Below are 25978 nucleotides of genomic sequence, written 5' to 3' on the forward strand. Positions count from 1 at the left end.
CAGATCACTCAACGAATCCCAACACAGCGTTTAGACAGTACAGTTTTCGGTGACGGAAGCGAAGGAATATTGGGGTGAACTTTGGGTCCCCGCAGGCACAAGACCGATTACTTGCTCATCAACTCTCTACTACTTCATAACGTCCGTTATTAGTGGAAGGATCAATGCGCACCTCGAGACAACATTCTGTGCGAGGAGCGGAAGGGCTGCCTAGTTGAGTCAAGGATTTCAAAGAGCAACTCATTATCGACTCGATAGTTGTAGGACAAGCGACTAGAGGCAAAAGAAACCTCTTTAATTGCTATATCGATTATGTCAAGGCTTTCGACAGCGTCCGGTATTTCTGGCTAATCGATGTCTTACATCTGTATCGCATTGATCCGCAACTAATAAAGTTTTTGGCGACAGTCATGGAAGGGTGGTATACCGCCTTATCAGTGCGTACATCTGAAGGTGCTAATAGCTCAGAGCCCATCCGTAAAAGGAGAGGCATCTTCCAAGGGGATTCGTTGGGTCCCCTTTGGTTTTGCATGGCACTGAACACCCTTTCATGGCTACTGAATGATGCTAAAGGGCATGATTTCAATCAAATATGGCCTATGTGCTAAGTGTGAGCTAAGCATACACTTGAAGTATTTAGAAGACATCACGCTGTGTGCTGGTACTAGTGACCACCTATGAAGTCTGTTGCGAATAATAGACATGTTCAGCCTTGATATTCAGATGGAATTTGGATTAGACAACTGTCGAATCTAAACCATCCGCAAAGATCTTCATGAGCCGCATGTCGGACATAGCCTTGGTGACCTCCACATCGAAGCTATGGCCGAGACAGTCTTCTGCAAGGAACCCATGCTCGAGTTGGTGATCTGAAGGATACTCTGCTGTCCGAATTCCCGCGACGTGTAAGCCTGGTGCTGAAATCGTATCTCTCGAGGAGAAATAGAATAAGCGCATTGAATGTATTCGCTATCCCCTCGCTGGCTTATGCATTCAGAATATTGTCGTGGACGAAGACTGATCTGAAAAACGTCCAGCGGTGGATACGGACTACTATGTCCAAATTCCGAATGCATCATCCAAACTCTGCCGAGGAGCGAATAAACCTGCCTCGTGAAATGGGAGGTAGGGGCGTGGTTGACGTGGAGGCACAACATCACCACCAATTCGACTCGTTACGCGCTTATTTTTTCAGCAAAGAGCAGGCGAGTCCCTTGCATGTAGCTTGTAAAGCTTTATAAGGCAGACTGTGGGCTGACTCCTCTTAACTTGAAGGATCGATCTTTCAATCCTCTGGGTGGGATGAAGTCGGACCAAGAGCGGGTAGATGAATGGAAATCGAAGGCAATGCACGTTAAACACGTGAATTGTCTTTGGTAGCCATTTGTCGAACAGATGGTTGTGTTGTGGAGCTCTTTGCTGAGACGGAGACATTCATGTATGCCATTCAGGGCGGCGTGGTCCCCAACCGAGCTTATTAAAAGCTCATCATGAAAAAGTGAGTGGAGAACGGTCAGTGGAGAATGTGTGGTTCGGCGTTAGAGACGTTCAACCATCTCATTTCTGGCTGCACTGTTATGCCACCGATGCAATACACCATCAGGAATAATGCCGTATGTAAGTTGATGCATCAAAACCTAGCAAACACGCATGAGCTGATCACGGGAACATGTCCGGTTTACCGATATGAACCGTAAGCGGTGCTTGATAGTTCTGCTTACAGCATGTATTGGGACCGGCAAGTTTTAACTGGTGGCAGTGGAATTTGTATCGTGATTTGACGTCGGATACCAGTCGACTCAGCTGTGAATGAGTACCTGAGTCAAATCAGGGTAATAATCTCGGGCGAGCGCAATGCTGACCACATTGCCTCCTAGTGTACCGTTACAGTCTTGAATGAAGTGCTCTAACACACTTCAAGGCCCTGATCCAACATGGATTGTTGCGCCAGCGATTATTATTATTATTATAAGTTTTAACTGATCGCCACATATTGCACAACAAGCCTGACGTGCTGTTAGTTGACAAGACAGGTCGCTCCGCATATATTATTGATGTAGTTATACCGCATAAGAACAACATTGAACGGAAATACGTGGAGAAGAAAGAAACCCACAAATGTGGCGTTGACTTCACAGTATTTCGGGGCACTAACCACTTTTCATAAAATTGAAAAAAATAAAGATTAAAATTAAATTAAATTAATTATTCACTAGTAAAGATGTCAATTTAACTTTACGATGAGTTTTCACAAGTTTGAAATACGCAATGAGCTATAAAAGGCCAATAAATGTTCGAACCCTCAGAAACGACATTAGTTTCTGGTCTTCCTAATATTTTCCATGATAAGATTTCTGATTCCATCATTGTATATTTGTAAAGGCGGCATGGCAATAGACTTTATTGGGAATGCAATCAGCGCTCTTACGACTTTATTTTTATATCGATGGAAGCTCCTAATTTAAAAAGAAAATCAATGGACATCAGCCATAAGGAAAATATTGTACATTCGCTGAACCGCGCGGTGTTACAATTTAAGCTATCTTACTACGCGCCGAAGCTATATTACTATTGTGAGGAGTTCATACTAATTATAAAACAATTACTGATTTCAGTAAATTAACTTCCCTATGTCGTCCACAGCCTACGAGTTACTCAACTTTCAGGGGCAGATTTGTATTTAGGCCAGAACTTATCAAGAAAAGACGAGATCCACGACGGCCGTGCGGTAACGTGATTTTCGGAAACTGAGTCGCTGATTTTATTCTCTGCTTCTCTCTCACCTGAGGATTATTTTTTTTTATCGTGTTGCATTATGATGCACATTCAGTTATAAATCCCAAATGTATAGAACTACATGATTTTTCTCGCCCAAGGAGCCGATCACGAACTGGTTAGCAAAGAGGCAAGCAGATGCTGACGGATCTCAACGGCTAAATTCGCCACTTATTTTTTCAAGCTGCCCTCGTTGTTGGTAATTATTAACTTAGATGCTCATTTTCATATTCATTACAAAAGCTAAAGGTTCTATGTGTTCTCTTTGCGAAACCCGGGAATTCACTTTCTTGAAAACGATTCCTAGTAATCCTCAAATTTTACATTGCGTATACGAAAAATATGCTGATTGGGGATGATTGTAATGAGGGAGATTGTTATCATCTTCTCGAAGCATTGAAATTCAGCTTTTTTCACATTAAGTTTTGGTATTCCGAGTGTACAATTTTAGCTGCCTCTCTCTAATAAAAATTCCACTCCTACTCTACTTACTAGCTTCTATTCCTCGGTCTAACAATGTCCGACGACTGCGTACTGAGTTTCGAGAAAAGTTACGTTATTTTCTCCGGAATACCATAGCTACTCATAAAAGATAACCGATATCGATATTTCGTGAGATATTGTTCACTTCCTCATTGCTTATCCTTAATACTTAGGTTAAACGAAGATAATCCTAATGACGAAGAGAAACCAAAATCAACAAAATATAATCGAGCTTAACGAGCGAATATTTATTGTCACGTCATAATGACGTTCAAACTGTACAAACAATGAATCAATGCTCAGAATAGGGACCTCTACCTTTCAGTAAAGTTTACATAATTCCTACTGAAATTGAAAATATTGACAGTATCACACCCTCTCGATTATCTATACAGATGAAAAGAACACTTTCAGGCTATTTCATTCCAGATATCACAAAAGTAAAAAAGGTAATATTTATTAGGCTACTGAATGGCTGTAAGTAGAATTTAATGTGATTTTGAATTTCAAGGAAAAATTATCAGGGCAGAATACTACAACACAGATCGCATTTTTTTTTGCGGCTATAATAGTGTTCTATTTGTCTTGTATGAAAGACATAAAGGAATCCAGTTGATAATTTTAGATTCAAAAAGGATAAAGAGAATGATTTTAAAATAGCCAACTCAGGTGAAATAATTACCAACCAGTGGGAGTTTTCGGAAAAGCGCTCGTTCTGTATAGTTATATTAAAATTATATAGCATATAGATAATGACAGCTACTATTACTAACATGATTTCAAGCATTCAATCAGTAACCGTGGAACCAATTTGATTAGAATATCAAAAGTACAGAGCAAAGATCAAACATTATAAGTGGTCATATTATATAGCAAATGTAACACTTTCTAAGCAAGGTCTGCGAAGATAGTCGTTTAACACAAACATTTCAAAAGTCTCAGCAAAATGACTTTTTGCTCACTTTGATTATAAAAAAAAATATTTCCTCATCAGCATCGTTGCGGACTATAAATTCCATATAATCATAGTACTTGAGAAAAGACCAAATCCAATTTAAATTACCAAAAATGTTCCACTGGAAACTGCGTACACATTACATATTCTATTCTGATTCTATTTCCCATTTAATCAAACTGAAAAATTCGCTTGGTAATAGTCTAGTCTACAATCTGGAACATATACAGCAGACAAAAAAAATATTCTAATGATAGCACTGGAAAAAAGCACGTCATTCAAATTGTGGGGAACATTTTTAGGTCTTGATAAGATGCTTATACTTCCATAGAAAAATCTTCAAGGGATAGACACGCTTCCTCCATCCTAGATTAAGCTATCAACATTAGGGAAGTGTAGTTAAATGCGAAGCTTACAACAAATAATGAAAGGGTCAGTACTACTTCGCCTGGTAGAAAGCCTGGGTGTGACAAGTCGCACATAATTTCTGTTTGATCCATCTTGTTGAATTTTATGGGCAATTATTTAATAAAAAAACATTTTGATATTGCTCATGGATGTAGCTCAAGCCGCACTCCTGGAGGCAAAATTAGGTTGATAAGAAGCTTTTAATGAACTTGTTAAATGTTGATTATAGAAATTGCTTGATAGAAAAGAATTCATACCTTTCGACCTTGTCATTTAGTTCTGTTTTCTTTGGTTTGACGATTATTTTGATGTTGTTAATCTGCAATTTGAAGAAAAAAAAGTTTATTAAATTTAATGTCGGCAACATTCGGAAAATATTGTACCTCAAGTATAAGAGATTAAGCAATCAAACCAGGAATTTATTTTTGCTTTAAAAAACTGAACCAACTGGAATATTTGTCTAACAGCCTGCATGCATAGAATAAAGTCCACGAGAATATTTCATCATGAATTAGAACACCAATCCCATTTCTGGATATTCTCTAGTTATTTATAGGCCTTGATACAAAACAATAATAATTGACCACATGTTTTCGATGTGTGCGTCTTCCGCTGGTATTGCAGCGAGCCAAAATAAACCCACAATACTTCTACTTTTGCATATTATTTCCATGCAATATGGAAGTGTCTTACTGGTTTGTGTTAATTGCTACTCGTCGGGTCTATAAAAACATTGTTTACAATATATCTTAAATGAAAAGAGAATTGAAATGGGTGTTTTGGAACTCGTTAGATATATCCTGCGCCGAACAGGGGTCAATTTTCTGAGGAGGGCAAGGTTTATCAAGTGATAAAGCAAATAGAATTAAAAAAATTGATTTGATATATGGAACCAGGTAAACTGCAATATACACAAGTGTATATTACGCAGTTGAAACAAGTAATTATGGGGCCTCCGCATAGGTTTTTCGATCTTTTGAATGAGAAAAAATTCTTAAGTCCTTAACGTCTTCGTTAAAAAATTTCTATATTCCCTAACAGCGAAATAAGTAAAAATATGATGTGGCAAGGTCAAGACAGTACAATAGTTGGGTCAACTGCTGTTCACCTAACTCAGCAACTTTTCTTCGAATCAAAGCAGCTTTGTGAAGCCTATCTTTGCGCTGGGGAAATATGGGGCTACCTCTATCCACCAGGGATAAATATTTTTACTTCAGCACTACCTCGAGACGCCCTAGCTAGATATACTTTCAATGTTAGGGTTTGGCTGCATGATCAATCGAATATTCCACCAAATACATAAAAAGACCTTATGAAAGTCAAATTCTGATCTTGATAACGATGGCGGTGTTTCGTTCCTTTTGTAAACGGCTCTATGGAGTTTAACATTTTTGTAAATTACCCACTTCTCATTCCCATTGAACAAATAGAAAGGGATTTTTGTCTATTTAGATGTGAAATGCCATTGTTCAAGTGGTCTACCTACCTGAGTGATATTTTATCAGGAACCCAAGAATCAAATTTCACAACATAACCCAGGGATCGGGTTCTTCTTTCTATAGTAGTAGGAGGTATCTTCAACCTTACTGATAGATCAGTAACAGTTAATTTTTTCTAAGTTGATGCCATTTACAGTTTGTGACTTTTAAGCCCCTTTGGGCTTCCGGAACGATTGGTTTTCGAGCCGTCTTTTTCCATCAAGGAAACGCGCGAACCACCGCTGACACATAGGCTCGGTTACAACGTTGCTGCCGTAAATTCTAAACAAACTTCGACAACAATTCGCTGTTCTGTGTCCGGAATCGAACTCATGTAGTAAACAATACTAGAGATCAACAACCCTTATCTAAACGGTCGCTTTCAATACTTCTCCCATCCCTGCGACGGAACTAGTTAATGATTGTCTTTAAAAGGCTGAATGTGGCGAATTGGAAAAGCCGAAAAAGATTATGCGCATACAATAGAACTCAAACATTGTCTAAAGACATTTTTCTAAGAGATCATATGTATTTGACTAAAATATTAAATTCCTAAAAATTCGATTTTTTGGCGCTTGGTGCTTGTTAGCAACACACAATGAAGGATATTAGGCCAGATTTAGATTTTTGAATCAAAGTAGCGTAAAGATAGGGTAAAATTATTAGCCTTATAGAGTATATGAGATACAGTGAAAGGTTCGAGGAAGGCTTGCACATTATTATCGCAAAGTTTAACTGGAGGACTATGGATATACATATATGATGATACTTGCCCCCTAGATTAACGAGGTAGCACTTTAGACGCAATTTAAACTAATTTTGGGACTATTTTTTAAAGAGGAAATGGAGCAATTTTACATATTTAACTATTTCCTAGTATTTAAGACATTCCGAGGACCACTCTTCAGTGCTTTCGATTTTCAAGTCATTTGACGAGTGAAGAAGTAACAATGATATCTTTTCTCGAACCTCAGCTACGAAAATGGCATCTGTTTGTTCAGTTCTGATGATGATGGCACCGAGTGATACCACATTAAAAATTTCTGATTAGCGCTAAATTTCTATGCTGCTGAGCGGCTAAAAGATTCATTCATTCATTGTCCTTAGCCATTATATGCAATTTAACAAACCCATGTAAAGTGTCTTCTAAATTACGACAAGATTGAAAAATTAGGAAAAATAATGAAACTGTAGTGAATTAGCTTAGATTTAGCACTTTTAATCTCGATCACCAAGAGACATCGGCAATGCGTCGTCCGTTCAGTTAAGAAAACGCGAACAACGGACGGGGTGATATTCCACTCGCTATCGCAAAATCTATGATATCGAAGACATTTAGGGAAGCATGAGTTCGAAGTTATTTGCCCGGTCGAGGGAAAAACAAACAGCGTACAAGGAAGATAAAGTGATCAAGCAGATATGTCTGCACGTTGATTTTGTGAGACTGTGTGATACGAAAACTAAACTGCCTAGAAAGGGAATAAAAGTTTCTATCAACACCATTCAACAGTGTTTGCAGGAAGCTACAATGCGATTAACGTAAACCGAGCTTTCTGAACGCCAAATAAGAAAATAGACGACTTGGGATCAGGAAAATGCCTTTGGAATTGGTTGAATGTTTCCTTTATTGACGAGCCACTTTTTGGTGCGGAGTCCTATAAAACGTACACATTCTTTCTGTCCACAATGTGTGTTTTATTGAGCAAATAATTTAGAACCTGGTAAAGTTGAATGTACGGGGATGCATCGCTAAACATGCTTCCAAATACTTTCAGCTCAAAAAATTCCATAAAGTGACTGACGAGAGCAGCGTGGCCGAAAGTGGCTACAAGTGGTAATCGCTCCTTTATGTATAATATCATACATGACATGAATGCGAATTATATCTAAGTGGAATCCGCCTTATATTGAGACCCAAACTAGACCGAAGTGAAGTTATTTTTCTTTGAGAATTGAGGGAGTCCTAGTTTCTTCCCAGTTGGTCCGACCAGACAATTGGATGCGGACTGAGGATTCCCCCAATCGTACCTACTTTTAGCTGTTTACAACGAACTTAAATCTATAATTGGAATCTCTTAAAGTCAACATAACAAATGTTCAGGACAGAGAAAGAAAATTGGACACTTCAAGAAAACCCGAATACCGAAGTCGACCCCTTAACTAGAAAACGAAAAATAGAATCTCACGAGTAGATGTTCGATTGATTCTGAATTTGTGCACATGTAAAGTAAAAGAAAGAATGTGTCTTGCATGCATTTTTCCTTTTGGTAAAGCGAACACCCTACTTTTCAAACGACTATAACCGAAGCAAAACAACATAATTTTGGTAGCATTAACAACAGCACCAAACCATTGCACTGAATAAGTGAATTCTCGTTAGTACGAATTACAACCATACCATCGAAGACGCCTCTCTCGCAGTCTTTCCACGATCGATGCAACCCGATATCGATCGGGGATATCCTCATGTCAGATGTGATCGACAAAAAGAATTCTAATTTCCGGTCTGGATCTTTCTACACTGACCACATCAACACTCTTCGGCTTATTCTAGAGGAGCATGTAGAGATTAGATCTCCGCTTGACTGCACTTCTTCAATTTTAACAAGACTTTCGACAACATGATCAGAGAGAAAATCTGCATTCCGGAGAAACTAATATTTACGATCAAAGCGGCATGTGGTAAAAGTCACATGCTTTGTCGACGTAAAATCTCAGACGATTTTGAAGTCGAAAAAGGAGTTTGACAAGGTTGCATTTAGTCGCCGACACTATTCCTTCTTATTATCGATGACTTTCTTCATACTGCTTTGTCCGGAGGACTTAGAGGGCTTCAATAGACGTATACCTCCGAGCTTGATGTTACCCGACGCATTAAGAACGTTAGGAGCGCTAGATCCGCTTTCGTTGTTTTGTCTAAAATCTGAAAATGCAAATACCTGTATGGGAATATCCCGCGGAAAGTAACCACTACTGTTTCTCCGACGCTCATCAACACTTGACTGAGTCATGCCCATCAGTGTACTCTGGCCCCAAACAATCTCGATCGAAGAGTTGTGTAGGGTTCAAATACCAATAGATGTATTGACTAGAAGACGGAAATAGCAGTGGATAAATAGGTGACACTTAAAAAAAGGACAACAACTCCATTACCGCCTATGTCATGCTGCTGTGCTACGGATCCTGAGATAACAGGCCCGTTTATATTTGAGTGTTACTCGTGATGTTAGTACCCCGTTCCGCAAAGACTAGGAATAATTACACCTTACATTGTACTATTGTGTACGTCGTTTTGCCAGAAAAAATAGTTTTTTTTAGTTTGTTAACTACGGCTTGCATGCTGATTGGAACATATAGATATTTCTTTCGTTGAGAATTGAGAAGCTGACTATCCACCTACACAGCAAACGTCTCGACGTCGTTGTAAACCCGTTAATAAAAAAGGGGATCAATTGGGTTTATAAAAGATTAGTTGAAAAGGCAGAGATTGGCCCGAACAAAACGCAACACACAAGACAATATTGACATTCAACTACTGAATATGGAAGCCCCAGAAGTTAAAATCGATGTACATGGCAATCCCAAACCTCTAAAATGCCATTCGAGGGCATCTATTAAAACAAATAGATGAGATTACAACAGTTTTGGTGATTCCGATATCAAATAGATTCAAACAAGACATGCAAACTCAAAGGCTTCTGACCATAATGACTATATCATTAGACATTATCGACCGAGAAAAGTACAAGAACGGAATATTCATCTTCTCATTCTTGATGAGTTACTGGCATTGACATAGCTGGTACGATCTTTGTACGTGGGAGATTGGGAGGCTTTTCCTGGGAATATATACGCAACCAACTGATCATTGATGGTAAATTCAACACAAAAGTACAATATAGGACCCTCATATGACCAAAATATATCAGACGAGATGAAGAATACAGTAATTAATGAAACCAACGAAAAAATTATTTCATTCACAGAAAAATTAGTTGATAATGCTGAATGATAAGAATGGAAGATTTTGCTCGCGGGTTAAAATTCCGCATTCAAATTATCAATAAAATCTTAATTTGTATGAAATTTACTATATTTATACGGATATAGGACGTGGAAACGATTCATTCGACATTTACCAGATACCAAAATTTCATTGAGATTTATAAATAGAACAAAAATGTTGCCTATAGAGCAAGAAATGCTGCCTATCAAATAATATAAGTTATATAATTCCAACAATTTCCTTTTAAATCATAGGAATTTTAGAATTCCAATCGTAGGTGACCACATAAAACTTCAATGTCCTCCTCGAACACATCAAATGCACTATTAACAGTATAAACGGCGTCATTAAAATGTAGAAAATACTCCCGTTCGGGAGATATATGAAAGTCCATCATATCTGAGACTATACCCTAGCGCTAGACCCCACTTTGGCTTTCCAGAACAATGAAAGCAATATTTGAACGCGCCAACTAGTTTTATGAGTAAACAATGCTATAGATTTCCGTGTAATTTTGGAAAGAAATCAAAATAAATATGCCTACATACCAACTGAAGTAATCTTTTCGATTTCCATTATTCTAATCGCCGCGTGTGGGGATCTATTAAATTTGTTTAAATAAAAAATAGTACGAAAGAATGTTCCCATCTTAGCTTCAATCTCTCCCAATTTTCTTCATATGAGATCATCGAACAAATGCTTATTACGCGATTTATCCAACTAAATATTCGTCATTATCAGAAACAGTGGAATCCCCGAAATCATACGCAACATGAAATATATACATCTATCTAAAAATTTGTCATATCACTCTGAACGCAAATTTCAATTCATATTAATTTTGTCACAGTTAGAAGTTTTCATACCAATTGATTGATGGAAGCCAGATATATTGACATTTTAGCCATGAACGAGTACAGAAGATGCCGTAGTCGGGGCGGGCGTGATGATGACCGTGTAATTCTCTAAGTGAACCGGAACATTCAAAAATAGAAATATTCCAGCACATTTCCTCCTCTATGCGTTTGAGTTTTGAAGCGATTCACTTACTTCAGCTTTTATAGAGAATTTAGTTGGTATGGTCACGTTTGTATCATAGTACGTCAATGTTCTCGAGAATGTATTGCGATATATTCCATAAAGAAACAACTGGGCAGGCTCGCTGCTTATCTTACTATATCTAACCTTTCTGACACCATAGAGTTTTCATTCATAAAAGTGTGAAATCAATTCGTTGCAATTGGTTTCTCTAAATGTTTTTTGGTTAGTTAACGATCAATTACAACTTTTATTCAATGAACATTAGATAATGATCAGCATTTTGTAATAGCCGGAAAGAGGGGGAATTATACGTCCAAGGTACGACTTTCCTTCGTTCACAGGCTTCAGTCACATATAGCCCCAACGTATGCCCGAAATAAATTTTATGAATGCACGTTTTCGAAAAATATGATCATATCGTGCAATTCATTTTACGTGAAATGAGTGGTTGTAGCTGGTTTCTTCTCCGGAGTAGATCATAAATGTAAACATGAATTACATATTACGGTGGAAATAGGGAATTTAAGATTATATTTTATATAATTAAATTAATCATAATCAAAAATTCAGTTGAGTATATCTTTAGCCTTAAATCGTAAAATCAACGCAGGTGGTCAAATGAAACTACTTGCTAGCCCGCAATCAATTCTAAGAACTAAATGTAATTCTGACACAGGAAGACCCTCAAACCAGGTTATCCTTTGACGATCAATCTTCCGAAATTTCCCTCCATACCTCTAAGAACTACTTTATCTATTATTTTCGCGATTGATTAGATTGAAAACTACTCATTTTGCCTCTCTTTCGAGACAGCCCCAATTACTGACGAAAAAGTTCCCACCTTTCTACCAACATTGGTGTCAATCGCTACAATCGCCTCCGAGAAAAATGCGTGTGACGGACAGACAGACAGTAAACCGATTTTAATAAGGTTTTGTGTTCACACAAAACCTTAAAAAGAGATGCTCCACAGATACTGAAAGATATCACAAATTCCCCAACACATGTCAATAATTGCAGACGAACATATTCGATAACAGACTTTTATTGATGGCGGCTTTACCAGACGACAATATGAATTACTAAGGTGAGCGGCGAATAAAAACATTACCCTTGCTACGACCTTTTAAGGGCAAAATAAGAATGTTACCTACCCAAGGACTCCTTGCATATAACGGCAACCTGCGCAGAGAGCAACCTACGAACTTATTGAACGCTACCATTACGCGCTTACACAATTTCTGGAAAAAGTGGTTAATGTCGATGAAGAAAGTCTTTAAAAATTGTTTTGAAATGGGTTATGATGGCCCTCAACAAATGAAATACAGTGGAGTCTCGATAATTCAAACATCATTTATTCCTATTTCCGGCTGCCAGTCCCTGGACCTAATTTTCTTTATTTTGCACTCCCTAATTGGGGAGTCCGTCAATCCTTTGACCATATGAATTATCGGGATTCTACAGTATAAGTAAAAATGTTGAAGCCGACTGATAGAAACCCTTTCTGGAGTTCTTTTGTTCCTGCACAAATCGTTCGCGAAAAAGAAGCTAAGAAAGATGTCTGGCAAAACCCAACGCCATCTTTAACACAATTTAGGAGAATATTCCGTACGTAGCGGAAATGTATACGCGTTTAATAAAGCAGACTATTCAATTGTCTATGATATGACTTGAATTGCAATAAATTTACACAAAAGGGTCAACTTTGAGCTACTATAAGTTCGTCAATAACAATAGGATTTCACCGAAATTTGATAGTATCATGTCTTATATTATAGATTACAAACAAGTCGGGAAACCGGAAGCTAGGCGCTTCAGGTATGAAAGATCAGATTTTTCAGTTGGGTAGGGTTAAATAAATCATTACTTTCCACCTCTCCCACAGAGTACCAATTGCGACCTTTCATTTGATACCCCACATGACTATATTCGGTGAAAAAAAATGTTATACCCCCTTTTTACATGTATGGGGACCCCCCTAAATCTCAACGTAGGAGATATCACTCACTGCATGTCTGAGCGTTCACAGTTCCCACCTTCTCACCAAATGTCGTGTCAATCGGTATACCCGTTTCTAAGAAAACTGTGTGTGACAGACAGACAGATAGACATTGAACCGATTTTAATAAGTTTTTATTTTGCAAACAAAACCTTAAAAAATGATACGTCTTTTCTATATATATATATATTGTCCCAATTTTATAATTATAATAATAATAATAATCGTTGGCGCTACAATCCATGTTGGATCAGGGCCTTGAAGTGTGTTAGAGCACTTCATTCAAGACCGTTACGGTACACTAGGAGGCAATGTGGTCAGCATTACGCTCGCCCGAGATTATTACCCTGATTTGACTCAGGTACTCATTCACAGCTGAGTCGACTGGTATCCGACGTCAAATCACGATGCAAATTCCACTGCCACTAGTGAGATTTGAACCGCAACCTTCCGTACGACAGCCTTGCGCTCTAACCACTCAGCTATCCGGACATAATTATAATTATAGAATGAACTTATGAGGAATTTTCAGTCAAAACCTGCTACTAATAGAAAGCTTTCATTTGATACCTCACGTGGCTATATTCGGTGATCTACATGCATGAGTTCACAGTTCCAACCTTCGTTAGCACTATTGTGGCGTGAACGTACTGTGTTTTAATAATAGCGTTGGCGTGACATTGGAAAAATTGTTTTTCCGGAAGGTTTTTTGACGGAGATAGCACCTGAATCGGAAACTATAATACATCAAAGAAATCTGAAACCGTAGGTGTGCAGGAATAAGTTCACGATGCGTCTCTAGAAGAATGCAATTTGACAGTGCCCATGAGACGAGGTACAACAGAAATTTTTTTTAAAAAGTAAAATTAATTTAGGAGAAAAGATTGAGAAATTAAATAAAAAAAAAATGTCGAGTAAAGAGGATCGTTGACGACGTCGATACTTCGGGAAACGTTTTTAATAAAACAGGTTATCGAACATCATTCGCAATTTATCTACACAAGAAAAACTGAAGAATGAGCAACCGATAAAGAAGGAAATACTCAAAATAGAATAGTTAGCTAAGGGCATCGACATTCCTGACCAAGCCAACATTCAACAGACGTTGTTGTGTTGTATTATTTTAAGTATTTTTATTTTTATGAGTAGTCAGTCGCGCTCGTCGCCCTCGTACTGAGCGAGTGCTCCTACGACCGGCTTAAGGATCAGCTCATCACGCGCCTGTCAGTAAGTAAGACAGCTAAATTGAATCACTTACTGCCGGATCTGACGCTTGCAGCAACTTGGAGAAATGAAGTAACTGGGTGGGATCTGAGCTCCTGAAATTCTTGTGGCTTCAGCGACTGCCGGACGGCACGCAGGCCATACTAGCATGCCCACGGCGGTTCCCTAGAGGTATTGGCTGCGACTGCGGACAAAATCCACGAGGTGCACGCGCGCCCTGTTGTCGCTCAGGAGTCGCGCAAGACCGAATTAAGGAGGCCGCGCTTACGGTCAATATAGACACACTGACGGCGGCGATGAATAATTGGCGTTCGAGAGCTTGAACTCTCGAGTTCGAGGGGTCGAATATTATAAGGCGACGTGAGGCCTTATAATATTCGACCCCTGCGCTTACTATGAAGCGCAGTTATCTAATAGACACAGACGCGGAGATCTCGATCCTCCACGTCCCTAGACCCAACAAGCTTTTTCTTCAGCAGCTAAAAATAAGCGCAGTCAATTCCAAGCCCATCACAACTTACAGCTACTGGCAAGTAGACGTGAGTTTTGGCTTGCGTAGGTTCTTTTCGTGGCGTTTCATTTTAGTTGACGTCAGTGTATTAAACCCGAACTTCCTGTATCACTATGGGCTGCTGGTGGATATGCAGCATAGGTCGCTGATAGACTTAGGTCGTCAGGGAAAACTTCAATCTGTTACCTAACACTCTTGCTATCGTTTTTGAAGATGTTGCTGACCCACGTATTCGTGCACTTCTTGAAATAACCACGTCTCCCGGAGCTGGTTAAGCATGATATTCAGCACCATATCACACTACTGGCTCTCCAAGCTCCTAGAAGATCATTTCGAACCCAGAAGCTCACCGTTGCGCGGAAAGAGTCTGAACTAACTAAACAGGGTATATGTAGACCTTCCAACAGCAGTTGGCCATCTCCACTCCATCTGATCCCAAAGCCCAACGTGAATGGCGACCTTGTGGAGCCTATAGACGCCTGAATGCTCCGAGGATTTCGGAACGGAGGAGGAAGCGTACTGTCCCTCTTCTCTAACTCACATTAAAAAAGCACATCGGTCTCTATGTGGAAGTTTTGTAACTTTCATTTTTAACAACTATTAGTACGATTACGAAGTGAATATCAACATAATAGTGTTGTTTATTTAAGTTGTTTTTTTGGGTCTCATACGTAAATACAAATACATTTTATTAAACTCATAGCAAATAATATAGTTAAATCAACCTATTGAATGGAGGCTTGAAATAAACTTCTTTTTGTTTTAAAGTTCCAAATTCAGACGGAACCATTCCAGACATTAAGAGAGTTAGACCCGAGTATCGAAAATCGTTCAATAAAGAAGCTTCCAACCTGGAACCGCCGTTGGGTAAGGTCCATTGTTAGCCAAGGAGAATACTTCAAAGGATATTAGGAGATTGAATCAAATTTGACTGGGTTATTTTGCTCAATAATGCAATCTGTTGGCTTATCTTATGTCCTACTAAAATCCACAAGGCAGGTCGTTATTTGAATTGAACTGGTGACAGAGATTTGTAACGTCAGATTGGAATAGCAGTAGATTCATTGAGTACCTAAATCAAATCAGGATAATAATCACGGGCGAGAGCAATGCTGATCACATTGTCTCATAGTGTACCTTTACGGCCTTGAATGAATCCAATTGGATTGTTGCGCCAACAATGATTATTATTATTATGATATGTTTCCACCACGAGAGGATGGAACAGTCCAATATGCTTTGGGATATACCAGGTTGTTCAATAAGCTTTGGGGTTGATAAGAAAAACACAATTTTATGGCTTGAAATACACTTCAGTATTCAGCACAGGCTCTGTCAATATCAATACACTTGTTCCAACGAGATTCCAACCTCATCATTTGATGAATAACGCTTTCCACGAGTGATTTTTTTAGGTATGGGAATAGATGGAAGTGTCCGAATAGCTGAGTGGTTAGAGCACGGCTGTCGTACGGAAGGTCGCGGTTCAAATCTCACTGGCGGCAGTGGGATTTGTATCGTGATTTGACGTCGGATACCAGTCGACTTAGCTGTAAATCAAATCAAATCAAATCAGGGCAATAATTTCGGGCGAGCGCAATGCTGACCACATTGCCTCCTACAGTGTACTACTGTAGTGTACCGTTAAGGTCTTGAATGAAGTGCTCTAACACACTTCAAGGCCCTGATCCAATATGGATTGTTGCACCAACGATTATTATAGGCCCTGATCCAATATGGATTGTTGCGCCAACGATTATTATTAATAGATGGAAGTCGCTAGGGGTCAAATTTGGAGAATATGCTGGATGCTCCAAAAATTCGAACTTGAATTCTTTGTTAAAATACTCTTGTGACACTGTACATTGTCCTAATAAAATAGAATTTTTTTCTTCAGCCAAAACTAGTCTTTTTTTACGATTTTTTTCCTTCAGCTAGTCGAAAAAGGTTACAGTAATGTTCAGAATTTATTGTTTCACCAGTTTGCAAGTAATCCACAAACAAAATTCATTTCGCATCCCAAAAAAGAAATACTAACATCATGTTGGCCGATTTCTGAACACGAACTCGGTTCGGAGCCGAAGAACTAGGTTCACTCCACTCTTTTCCTCTTGATTTTATTCAGAATCATGGTGATAGACCCAAGTCTCATCCATAATGAATGAATCGACTCAGAAAATCCACTTTATCCTTTCGAAAATGCTCTAAATGTTACTGAGAAAGTCATATTCGAATCGGTTTGTTCCATTGTAAGCGAATGCGGCACCCATTGTGCATAAAGCTTTCTGAAACCCAATACTGCAGTCAAAATATTGCTTACATTGCCCAATGTGATGCCTAGAGCTTCTACTAAATTTCTTTCAGTCAGTCGACGATTTTCCAATATGATATCCTGGATTCTTTTCTACGATTTCTGGTGTTCTTGCTGTTTTTGGACGTCCTTGACGTGGATCGTTTTCAAGACTTGTACGACCACGTTTAAATTCAACAACCCATCTTTCTACTGTACTAATCGAAGGCGACGAGTCCTTATACAACATCCGCTCATAAATTTCCTTTGCTTTTAATCCTTCCGAAAAATTTTATTTTCAATCATTGCACAATACTTGGTTTTTTCCATTGTAAGAAAATACTGTAACACGTCGATACTAAATGGCTTGTAAACAAAAAATGAATTGACAGATTGGAATGAAACTTCACATACGTTCACACGAAGAGTGTACCAACGTAACAAAAAAAAATTAGGCTAGCAGCAACGCTCTCTCTTATCGAACCGCAAACCTTATTGAACAACCTAGCATTTTCTCCTCTTTATTGCAAGTCCCCATGGTACGTTTTCGCAGATCAATGCCCTTATTTGCAGTTCACTTATGCGCTTATTGTTCAAATGGTACTAACAAGTTTGCTGATTCCAAATGTAAGTTCCGATACCACAAATCGTGCTTGGATCTCTTTCTGACGAATTCATACGCCCTCTCATTGTAATCAATACTATTCTGCTGTTCCTAGCGGCCAGATCTTTGACGTTTCTTCGCATTCCCGTGCAGGTTTGGAATGATGCTTTTAATTTATTGAGATCAACTTACAAAATATCCGTTTCCAAACAAAAAACAATACACAACCCACTAATATCTTGAAACCAATCTATCACGCGCTGAGTAACGCTTAAGCAGTTTCCAAAGTTATGTTATTATTTTATGCTAAATATCCAAGCACGAATAAATTGAATAATGAACGAATACATACCTCAAAATGTGTAATGGTCCAGCCATTTGTAATGCGCAAGTTACCCCAAGAAAAAAAAAAGATAAAAAGCATCAACTTCCGTCAACTCCCTTTTTAAGATGTGATCCGCTTTTCAAAACTTATTTCTTCGATTAATGTTCTCATTTGCATTGCCATAAAAATCGATTGATAACTTTAAACTTCTCCTTTTTCTGCGACGATTCATTTTCAAAGTTGTGTAGAGTAAATGTGGAGTCTCCTGTTCTGAATGTTTCTATCAAGTCAGCATAATTGTATCCTTGTTTGGCAGAAATGTGTATTTCAGTCCGTCCGAGTTTATTATGTATCCTTGTTTCGAGTGTGCTTCGATAAAAAGAAAGTAATTCGTTCAGCGATTGTGTATTACTACACAGGAATCCATACTTTGTTCGAAGGATTTTCCAGGAGATTTGCATATTCGCTTGCCTTCATCATATCCTTTTCACTTGTCCACATACTCAAATATTTGTTTTGGTTTACTTTGTTCGAGGTTTTCTCTTCCACATTCATAATCTAAGTGTAATAAATTAAATATCCTTTCTTCCTTTGCCTTAAATATTCCTAGCGTCCATCCGGATTCGTCAGTGTAGAAAACGAATAAAAACGTCGAATCAAATTAATACAAGATACTATCATTAGAAACGTTCTGTGTATGTCGTTAAATTGTAGAATAATTGTATGTAAAGTTACTTTTCCTTTTAAAATCGAGATATTGCAAAAGCTTACGATAGATAGTGACTCTGCCTCGCTATTTACTTAGATTTGTTCGTTTTGAAGCTGACTTGCAGCACTCGATTGCCCAGTGTGTAGCCGTTGAGGGCGCGGATTGCCATCGCGGATTCATCGTAGTTGGTCATTGACACGAAGCCGTATCCTTTGCACTGATTCGTACTTTGATCTTTGATGATTTTCACACTCTGCACGGCTCCGAACGGGCCAAACAGTTGCCACAACGTGCTCTCTTCTGTTTCAGGTGCCAAATTGTAAATGAAAATACTGTACGCACCCCCTGGAGGTGGGACACCTGCAGCAGCTGCCGCCGCCGCTCCCAACCCGTTGGGAAGCATGACGTCGAGCATGTCACCGGCCATGGGTGAGAAGCGAGCTAGACCCTTGTTTACAGGGGTGTGCATCGCGCCGCCGATTCGTCGAACAAGTTGTGGGTTCAAGAACGCAGGGATTTGCGGTTGAATGATTTTGTTATTGGAGCCAGGTGTGTTTGAGAATTTCACTGTGATTGGATCGGGGCAGCCTTTCGGTGTTGTGCCGTTCAGTGCGATTATCGCACGGGTAGCCTCTTCGCGCTTATCAAAACGGATAAAGCCAACGCCTTTGGTCTGTGATTCGTTTCCGGCGTTTTGCAGGATCCTGGAGGTGATGATTGTGCCGAAAGGCTGGAATATAAGTTCCAGCTCGCCTTGGGTCATACTCTTTGGTAGTCCTGAAATGTAGAGGTTCGCCCCTTTGATAGCATCGGAGCTGGGACGGGCAAAGGACACCTTGATGGTCTTATTCTGGAGGCGTAATCCATTGAGGACGTTCACGGCCTGCTCAGCATCTTGTGCTCGGACGTAGTTCACGAATCCGTAGCCCAGGCTCTGGCCTTTAGCAGCGTTTGGATTTAGTGGATCCAGGTAAGCTTGTGACTTATCACGAATTAGCTTAACGCTGTCGATCTCGCCAATGCTGGAGAATAGCGATTTGATCTCCTCCTCAGTCATGGTCTGGGGCAGATAGTTCACGATCAGATTAGTCCTTGTTTCGTTACTTTCTGACTTGTTATTTGCCGTGAGTTGGGGCTGTACGGCTGCTGCTTGTTGGGCGGCCGCCGCTGCAGCCGCTACCGCAGCCGTTTGTTGGGCCACTGCAGCTTGCTGTGCCTGCTGTTGTTGTTGTTGGGCTGCTTGCTGCTGGGCCGCTGCCGCCGCTTGCTGTTGTTGGGCTTGCAAGATCGCTTGCTGCACTTGGGCCTGTTGTTGCTGTTGGAGCAATTGCTGCTGCAATTGTTGACTCTGGGCCTGGTTCGTGGCGCCCTGAATGATGGACTGGGTCTCGATTCCGGCGGTGTTTGTCATTGTGTTATAGAAGATCGGTGCGAGGAAAATCTTCAAAGAATGTTTCCGTTTTGTCTCGGCGAACCAGAAGAGAACACCAACCCGGTGAAGTTTTCCGAAATGGCCGACTTATCGATTTTTCCTACGGACAGGCGCTGCGCAACTTGCACGCTGTGCCTCAAATTTGCTCTGTGCTGGCGTACTCGGACCGGGCCGCCCCCAAGATTCGACACTGCCAAGCGTACCGACTTCCTCGTCTCTGGTTGGGAATATGGCGGAAGCCTCTTCCTGTCTTCCTTTCGAAATCGTTCAATAGGGAACTGGGCTACGAGGAGCGTTCTCGTAAGTCCACTATCCAAACCCAAACGCAGACGGTGAAGCGACAGAAACTGGCCCCACTGATTATGGCTAAACCACGATGTCAAAGCTCGCGAGAAAGGCTTGATTAGGTGCTGGGAACTCGACCGATGAAGAAAACACAAAATCGACACTTTCCACACAAACTGGTCACAAACTCGAACGGAGAATTACACGCGGACACAACTACTACACTTTCCAGGACTTTGATGGCAAAATTTTCCACTTTTTCAGCGAGAAAACTGCTGAGAAAATTATCGCCGCAGAAACTTGGGAAACTTGAAATCGAAATGTCTGCCGACGAGGAAAATACGGAGGTGCTGGTGTGTTGGTGCGAGTTCCGGGCAATTGGCTGGTGTGCGTGTCAAGTACGTACGCTTGCTGTCGACACGGCGTGCACTACGCCAAGCGCGCGGACGTCAGACCCAGTGGCCATTCGTCACGGCATATTGCACACGAAGTTGCGCTCGGGCGCCGTCGCTCATTCGATTTTCCCAAAAATCAATAAACAAACGCGCACACAAAGGCAGAAGGGGTTGTGTTTTTAGAAAAGGAAGCGGACGGCGTGGGGTGGTCGGTCGCGTGCATGCGAAGGGAGCGAGCATGCATACATTAAAGCTCGCTATCGCTTGGGGGAGATTTCAAACAAAATGGTCGATCGGGAGTGCGATACGCTTGGCTGGGTTTGCTACGGGAACGTGCGTATTGCCGCCAGCTGACGGTAGATGGTTCTGGCGAGAGTCTGATTGGCATTTTTAACCCCTCAATGGGTATTTGTCGTCCACAAAAGTTGTTTTCCCAATCCATTGAATGAAATGAATGAAACAAAATATTTAACATTCACACAAAGTATGAATCGTCTAAAAGACTAAAATAAATAAATAAAAGCGAAAAAATGTTATTGAAGTATTTTTCCGATCTGCATGTTCATATACCACAATTATAACTTATCCGTGACGGGATACGGCGGCTTGGACGGAGCAGATGTTTATAAACTCATAGCTCTTTGTCCTCTACTATTATCTCTTGGCATAGGAGTTGTTGAGGGTCATCAACCTCTAGTTTGGTCTTTAGATACCTGGTGTTGTTATCATATCCTTGTCATGGGAAAATAACTTAGGGCTAATTAGTAATAAATAACAAAAGCCAGGTAGAAATTGCTTTACCCCAAAATATATGAAGGAGTCCATTTAACCATTTTACGAAGTAGCAGTTTTATAGTTTTGTCCTAACTTGCCCTGTTTAGAGATAATTTCCACAGCGTGTTTACTACTTCAAAGGATAATAAGTCGATTTCCAGTTTTTATTTCCAAAATTATTCTTTTGTTTCTATTATGAGTAATTGGCTCAATGGTGTATGTGATAACTGGTGAGTTTCAGGATATTGAATAATTACCTCTAGTCAAGGAACGGTTAGCTTTCTTATGCAGTATTACCACAAAAATGGGAAATTGGGGAATAAACTGGTCCTATTCTCTGCTGAAACGTTATATATGCCCAATATGCGCATTTTGGTCCATGAGGGTGAAAACCACCACTTCTTAAAAAAGATAGAAAATGATATATTAAATCATTCTTTAAATTGAAATATTATAAATAGGTATGTTTTTTTACTCTGGAATGTTCTTTAGCTTGTCTTGGAACATCGAAAACTTTGAATTATACCCCTTGCGGTGGAATATTTTTATTAATCTGGATCTTACTGCAGCTAAGGTTTTCATTCAATCGACATATGGGGCTTCTGAGTTTTCTGCGAATTAATTGTGAACTACATTAAGCCGTCAAATGTCCTCTTTAAATAATTTTTCATCTTGGATTTTACCACGTTTCGGACCATCATCGTCATCATCAACGGTGCAACAACCGGTATCCGGTATCGTTTCAGACCATATATCAAATAAATTATTAGAAAAATTAAGGAACATTCTGCTTGAGATGATAATTTAATCGGAAAAAATAATCGTTTTAGTTTCCCCAAATTCCCTACAGTTCAATTTTACCAAAGAATCCCGCAGCTCTTCTACTATAATTAATTTTATTATTGTTGTGACAGTTGATTAATTGGTCGAATCACTCCCGAAATCCATACATAAACGGAATAATTAAGTTAATTGTAGTAGAAGATATATATGGTTGCTATTCACCCCTTCGGGTGTATAGCGCCACAATTACGCGCTATCATTTGTGGTTCGCTATAAGCGCTCCAAGTCCCCGGGACTTCATGAAACGCCTGCACTCTACTCTACTGTGTCAAACCTGTGCTCGGACCTGTTTGAATAGTACCAGACCAGTGTAATTCACGAAGGCTTGGAGCTTTTGAACGGCGAAGGTGTCACTTTCCATTTACTACTCCTATATAACAACACAGAAAGAACATTAGCACAAGACAGTCTCACTTTGATCTTGTTGTTGAAATAACTGCATTTCCAGATTTTAGATAAGGAAGCGAAAGCGGATCGAACGCTGTTAATGCGTCGGCCAACATCCAGTTCTATGCCACCTTTGGCCGAAACTACGCTTCCTAGATATGTAAATTGATCGTCTCCTTCAATGCTCTTCCCATTAATGCAGATAGGGATGACTCGTCTGACTGAGACCCTTGGTATTGTTGGTGTTTATCTTCAGTCTAACTGTACTTGCCTTTCTTTCCAAATTCAGAGTCATTTAGCCAATCTGTTTCAAAATGATCCATAGGGTGTTGGTTAGACCAATGGAGGAGGATCCGGAGATGAAGAAACTAGACCACCCTCTGGCGATCAAGCTCTTTGGTGTGCTCCAGGATTGTTTTAGCTTTCATTTTTACGACGGCAGGGAGAACCCAGATAAACCGTCAATTGTCACACTCAAGACGGGTGCCCTTCTTTGGAATATTAACAATAATCACCTTCTTACGCTCTCGTAACCTCGAGAGAGGTTTTGGATTCCCAAGAATTCCATAACAGATTTGCAGAAACTGCAGGTGCAGCGATAAATAATTCTGCGGCGAGATCATCAAGCCCAGCGGCTTTACTTTTGAGTGGTTTGAGTGCATTGATAATCAAGATGATTTCTCTTCTGCTTGGAGGACCAGTCCGTATTTGCATGCTACGCTGACTAGTCATTTCATTCACAAGAGGCAGAATTTTTTAAGATGTGATACGGTTAAAAACCGTTGAAAAGTGTTCTTTCCATCTCTTCTGCTGCTCGTCATCGTGTATCTGCCATCGAATCAGCAAGATATCTCTCCCACTGTCGAGTGACAGCTGAATGTACAAGCAATCTATTTTGAACTTGAGGAGTCGCAGCTCTCCAAATCTGTGAGAAGTGGCAGACACACCACCCAAAGGGAGATAAGTGATCGTCAGTTGGTGATCCCTTTCGAGAACGATGTCAGCGCCTCTGCTGTTACGCACATCCAGAAGACAACTCCTAAATCTAGTGCTGATCGTAAAGTAGTCAATCTGATTACTCGTACGGGGTCAATGAATCGAAACTCAATTGACTTTATGGCAGTCTCTGTGCTCGAACAGTGTGTCACCAATGACGAGATGGTGGAAGCTGTCGCTGTTCGCATTCAGATCACCCATTACGTTCACAATGTCACCTTTAGAAAACTTTCCCTAAACTGCATGCAATTGCTCGTAGAATGCATCTTTCTCCACTATATCAGAAGCCTTTGTTACTGCATAGCACTGTACAATTGTGATGCTCCTTAGCCTAGACCGAAATTTTGCAGTCAGAAACCTGCCAGAAAACCGACTTCCAAGCCAAGAGAACGTGCCTTGCAATAGCCGTGATAAACAACCCGACACCGGATTTACGTCTGCTACCACTTGGCTTTCCAGAGTAAAAACGTACATTGTCATAAGTTAAACAAGAGGGGTACTCACCAGAGTCCCACCATCTTTCATCGCTTAACCCCAAATGCTTCGCGGAAAGAACCACTTCAGATGGGTCCCATTGCAGACTCGCGTCTGATCCGTTGGATGGACATATAGTTTCGACAAGACGATAGTACTCACTATGTAGTCGATAGTCTCAAAGTCAAAAAGGCTCTTGTCAATTGGCCATCTTGTCTGTATAATTAATCGCTATCATTTGGTTCTCGAGGCTACATTAATTCCGAAACTTTAAACGACTTGAAGAAGCTCGTAGTAAAATTGCTGAAATATTCACTGATTTACGCAGAAAAGTCATGGGAAATTGAATTCAGCGCATCTATTCATACAAGAGATTCTGTAGAGAATATTTAAATGATGTTGTATTCCATAATTAAGGGTATCAATCGTTCTTAACATAATCCTTATCTTCGGATAAACATTTTCTCTCGTCTGGCAGTAAGCGGTTTCCTTTTTCGAAGCTCACATTAATGAAGGGAGCAGTTTCCATAATTTGATACCATCCTCCATGATACTTTTTAAAGAGACTGTAGAAAACACCCGGACATACAACTATCAATAATTTTCAAAATATACTTGTTACAGATTTAATAGCACGATATACATTTTCTTCGTTTACATAAATAATTACTATAGATATTTATTATTTCATATTTTAGAATTCCAGCTCGAAAAATTGCATATATTGGCCTTAGAGATGTAGATCCTTTGGAAAGTACCATCTTGAAAAAATTCGGAATAGCAGCTTTTGGAATGAACGTAAGTGAATTCATCAGTTTCAACACTTAAAAATTTAAACTATTTATTTGTTTTCAGCATGTCGACAAGCTTGGAATAAATTCAATTATAGAAGTCATAAATACTGCATTGGATCCAAGCAGAAAGTCAAAAATTCATATTAGTTTCGATATTGATGCCCTAGATCCTAGCGAAGCTCCTAGTACTGGTACACCTGTCCGCGGTGGCTTAACGTTAAGGGAGGGAATTCGAATTATGGAACATTTTGCTAAAACCAACCGCGTGTCCTGTGTTGATTTGGTCGAGGTCAATCCGAAAATTGGCGATGCCGAGGATGTTCAACGAACAACGAAAGCTGCAATTGAAGTTATAAAGGCTGCTTTTGGTAATGATCGAGCTGGTAATGCAAAACAATTGGAAGAATTGGAAAAGGTGTTATAATAAAATGGTGTGACTTTAATCGAAATATACATAGCGTTGAGTTCTATTATATAACCTTTTAGTATATCTGGCTGGAAGTGTTCAAATCATTATACAGAATATTGCGAATCATTAACACTCCTTCTTAAACGCAAATGGTCTGATCCTGTTAATAAATTAAGTTGTCTAAAAGGCGCGAATTGTAGTATGCAAATTGTATATTAAGAGATTGGAACCTCTTCGTCGATGGCTACACTTACATAGTAGTGAAATCTCGCAGGGCCGAACGATGGTCGCTCTACCGCAAAAAGATGAAAATGGTGTGGTTAATACATTAGCTCGTATATATACACTGTGTGTCTTATAGATATTATTTATTGCTTTGTT

At 39.7% G+C, this 25978-nt stretch overlaps 2 protein-coding genes across 7 annotated transcripts in view; one reads left to right on the plus strand and one right to left on the minus strand.

The window, feature by feature from the left end:
• The window catches only part of LOC119655561 (protein elav), a 48050-nt gene extending 26686 nt beyond the window's left edge, over positions 1-21364 (minus strand). For all 6 annotated transcript variants that reach the window (XM_038061492.1, XM_038061491.1, XM_038061490.1 and 3 more), the window contains exons 1-2: positions 18127-21364; positions 4879-4940 (exon numbers count right to left, since the gene is read on the minus strand). In XM_038061492.1, the coding sequence (XP_037917420.1) occupies positions 18897-20219 (1323 nt within the window). In that variant the 5' untranslated portion in view covers positions 20220-21364 and the 3' untranslated portion in view covers positions 4879-4940; positions 18127-18896. The remainder of the gene's footprint in view (positions 1-4878; positions 4941-18126) is intronic.
• LOC119655562 (arginase-1) overlaps positions 1-25658 on the plus strand; it is a 68286-nt gene extending 42628 nt beyond the window's left edge. Inside the window, exons 4-5 of the mRNA XM_038061493.1 lie at positions 25093-25192; positions 25250-25658. Of these exons, the coding sequence (XP_037917421.1) occupies positions 25093-25192; positions 25250-25612 (463 nt within the window). The 3' untranslated portion in view covers positions 25613-25658. The remainder of the gene's footprint in view (positions 1-25092; positions 25193-25249) is intronic.
• Positions 25659-25978: the final 320 nt, after the last annotated feature.

The sequence above is a fragment of the Hermetia illucens genome, chromosome 4 (genome assembly GCF_905115235.1).
Source record: "Hermetia illucens chromosome 4, iHerIll2.2.curated.20191125, whole genome shotgun sequence".
NCBI lineage: Eukaryota > Metazoa > Arthropoda > Insecta > Diptera > Stratiomyidae > Hermetia > Hermetia illucens.